This window comes from Eurypyga helias, unplaced genomic scaffold, assembly GCF_000690775.1.
Source record: "Eurypyga helias isolate BGI_N326 unplaced genomic scaffold, ASM69077v1 scaffold21487, whole genome shotgun sequence".
Classification (NCBI taxonomy): Eukaryota; Metazoa; Chordata; class Aves; order Eurypygiformes; family Eurypygidae; genus Eurypyga; species Eurypyga helias.
The window spans coordinates 30,704-33,917 of record NW_010262708.1 but is presented as its reverse complement, the minus strand read 5'-3'; the positions used below and the strand labels follow the sequence as shown (position 1 = coordinate 33,917).

Here is a 3,214-nt window from a genome sequence, read left to right as displayed (position 1 = left end):
TCTCCGACGTCTTGGCTCCGCTTCACCTGAAGACCCGGTGTCAGCCTGCTGGGCACTATTTTTTGGGGAAAAAAATCCTGCTTTGCTATCCGGCGGAGAGGGGCGGAGCAGCTCTTTCCAAGAAAGAATCAATCTCTAGCAGTGCGACACTGCCCAAAAAACAAACCAAGCCCCACACATGCTCTTGTTTAGCAAAAGAGAGAAAAAAAAAATTGGATGGGAAGCTTGGAAAACCAGAAATGTGTCCTCCCAAGTAAAGCAGCTCACACGCAGCCCTGAGCCCCAGAAAGGAGGGACGCAGTCACAGCCTCACAGCCCAAACCCACCCCACCAGGGCTCAGAAGCAGCCCCTGCCACTTATCTCCCCTATTTTACAGCGCGTGTGGCTGGTGCGTCGGCTGAACTGGGCTTACGCTCCCGCTCCGCGACAGTCAATCAATACCCTATTTCAAATCCCGGGTGGAGAAGCTGGGGAAGAGGCTGTGCAATCGCCTGGAAAACACATTGCTGAAGCCAGCTCAATCCAGTGGGCTGTCTCTTGGATTTAATAGTTATTATTAATATACGGAGGTAAATATGGCTTTATTAGCTCCTGCCATACTGCGAGTACAATCTGGTGTTATAAATAAATAGCGAAGCACTGAGCTAAGGAAAACACCAATAAATAGCAACACGCCACGTTAGTATTTAAAAGCCCCTAGCGAGAGGCTCTGCGAGTTGCTGTTTGAAGATGGTGCAATTAAATATAATACAATATTGTGATAATAAATAGCGAGAGGCTGGGCGAGCTGCTCCCGGCAAGTCTGCAGGGCTGGTGCTGCTCCAAGAACCATTTCTGCAGAGTTTAAGCTCCTGTCGGCGTGACAACGAAGTTTCTATTTGTTCTCCTTGGAAATTCGAGCTGTTCAGGCACTGTTGTGGGTCTCTGGCTTTTTATCTAGGGACAGGTTGTCCATCTGATGCTCCAGAAAAGTGCAGTGGCCCTTGACCTGAGAGACACTGGGAAATCCCACCTGTTTTTGGGGATAGAGAGGTCCCCAACAACGTGTAACCCAAGCGTGCTTCACCCCAGAATTATTTCCTGGTTTCTTGAAAAAGAAGAATCACAGAAGCGGTTGTGATTACTTACCCTTTCTAAAGATTTGAGCAGGTTTTGTCTTTCTTTTAGCTTCTGGATACTGATGACTATTTTGTGTCTTGCGCCTTTGGTAACATTCTGCAAAAACAGCACAAAACCTGGCATTAATATTTCCACGGGACAACCAGGCCAACCCAAACCCCTCCCCCTCTCTAAACGAAAAGGGCTGCTATAAAGTAATCACATTTCTGAGTTCAGGGATTAGTGGGGGATGTAGAAACTTGCTGAAGACGGAGATTTCCGGCTCGTCTGTCCCTCCCCGGTACATCTCCCAGAGTGAAAGCAAAGGTGCTGACCCTTCATCCCGAGGATAACACAGAGGTAGATCTGACAGTGGGGACATTTTCAAACGTTAACAGGGCAATTGGCCATCAATAAACGAGTTGGATATTGCAAACCGGGCACCAGAAACTCCTGAACTTAATCCCAACTGGAAAAAAAACCCAAGCGCAGCTCCCTGTGATGGGACCTTCATGCTGGGATTCCAGTAAGGAATCTGGGACAAGGCCTTTTCCAGGTACAATGTGGGTTTTTTCACTCCCCAAGACCCAGTTTTCCTTTCTCTGTCGGCTTCCCAACCACCTGCGGGCAAAACGCCTTCCAGGAGAAGACACAAGAGGTGCCTCACTGACCACCCGCCCGCGCACGCCATCGGGACCGCGGCTGGTTGCTTTACTGCCGTGGGACGTACTTGTGCCTCGAGCTGGCATTCGGTGAGGGCCATCATCTCCTCGTACGTCATCTGCGAGAAGAGGGCGGCGTACTTGTGCAGCCGGAGGCTCTTCAGCCAGGCCGGGACATCTGCGGCACAAAGGTAAGGAGGTGAGAGCTCCCGTTGAGTGCGCGACACCCTTAACCACGCGCAGTCGCGTCGACAGCAACACGAGGAGCTGATGAGGTGCCGTCCACCATCCCACCGATGCTTCGGACACCTTACTGAGCTTCACGGACCTTTTGGAGGACACGGTGCTATGGATACGGATGGTAGGATCAACCACCCCCTGGATGAGGACACAGTGCTATGGATATGGATGGTAGGAGGAACCAGCCCCCGGATGAGGACATACCCTCCGAGGTTGGATTTCGGTGGCTAAGCCACCAGGAATTAGCCCATGGGAAGCCGGCGTCGCACCACTGCACGCCAAGCTCCTTGCTGCCCTTTTCCCAGGAATGGGGGAACTGCTGAAGCTAAGGGTCTAGCTTAGGACAAGCCAACGGCTGTTCTGCAGATGGCAGCCACTGATTTATGGCGTAAGGTGATATGTGCTGAAAATTTAAATGGCTGCTTAAAGAGAAATACAGGGAATTTTTTTTGGAGTGTGGAAAAATGACGTGCCACCAAAGATGGTCCCGCAGCCTGTTTCAGAAGGGTGTCTTGGAAACTCAAAATGCACTGCCTGAGATTACTTCTTCCTCCCCAGTCGTGATCTGCAGTGCAGCCCCTCTATGCCCAGCTGGATGGGTGCCCAAAAATACTTCCATCCTCCTGACATCAGTGTGATTTCACAGGGAGGGACCTGGGAATCCTTCCCCTGCAACATGCAAAACCCCACCAGACTCCACGATGGGGTGTCCTCCACGGAGAAGGCAATGGGATACGAGCCTCCTTTGCTCCAGCCTGCTCAGCAGCTACTGGGGGTTTCGCAGTTTTGGGGGGTCCGTGGTGACACCCCACAAGGGAGAGGGGGACCCTGCTGTGCTGCAGCACAGCCCTGTGCTGGTGACGACGCTTTTGCTTTGCACCCTACAGGCTTCAAACGCTGTGCCAAATCGGGACCTGCTTTATTTAGCACCTACAACCCAACAATAGCTCTGCCTCAGCCCGCTGAGCTCACGCGCCCTGCTCCCAGCAACACCCTTGTCCCCCTCCCCCAAGTCCTTGTCCCCTTCTCCACCAGCGAGACACCCAGAAGCCTCGTTCCCACCCACACCGTGTGCAGTAACAATAGAAAACCAGTGTTTCAGCCCCAAACCCAACACCCTGGATGGAGACAGCAGCTGGAAGACCAGGAAATGTCTCTTCTGGGGCTAAATACCAGTTAGCAGGAGAGTCTGGGGGAAGGAGAGATGGCTGCT

The 3,214-nt window shown here is 52.2% G+C and overlaps 1 protein-coding gene across 1 annotated transcript in view; it reads right to left on the bottom strand.

Moving 5' to 3' along the window:
• SAMD4A (sterile alpha motif domain containing 4A) overlaps positions 1-3,214 on the bottom strand; it is a gene marked incomplete at its 5' end in the record, with an annotated part of 33,779 nt that overhangs the window by 5,310 nt on the left and 25,255 nt on the right. Inside the window, 2 exons of the mRNA XM_010155828.1 lie at positions 1,130-1,216; positions 1,830-1,939. Of these exons, the coding sequence (XP_010154130.1) occupies positions 1,130-1,216; positions 1,830-1,939 (197 nt within the window). The remainder of the gene's footprint in view (positions 1-1,129; positions 1,217-1,829; positions 1,940-3,214) is intronic.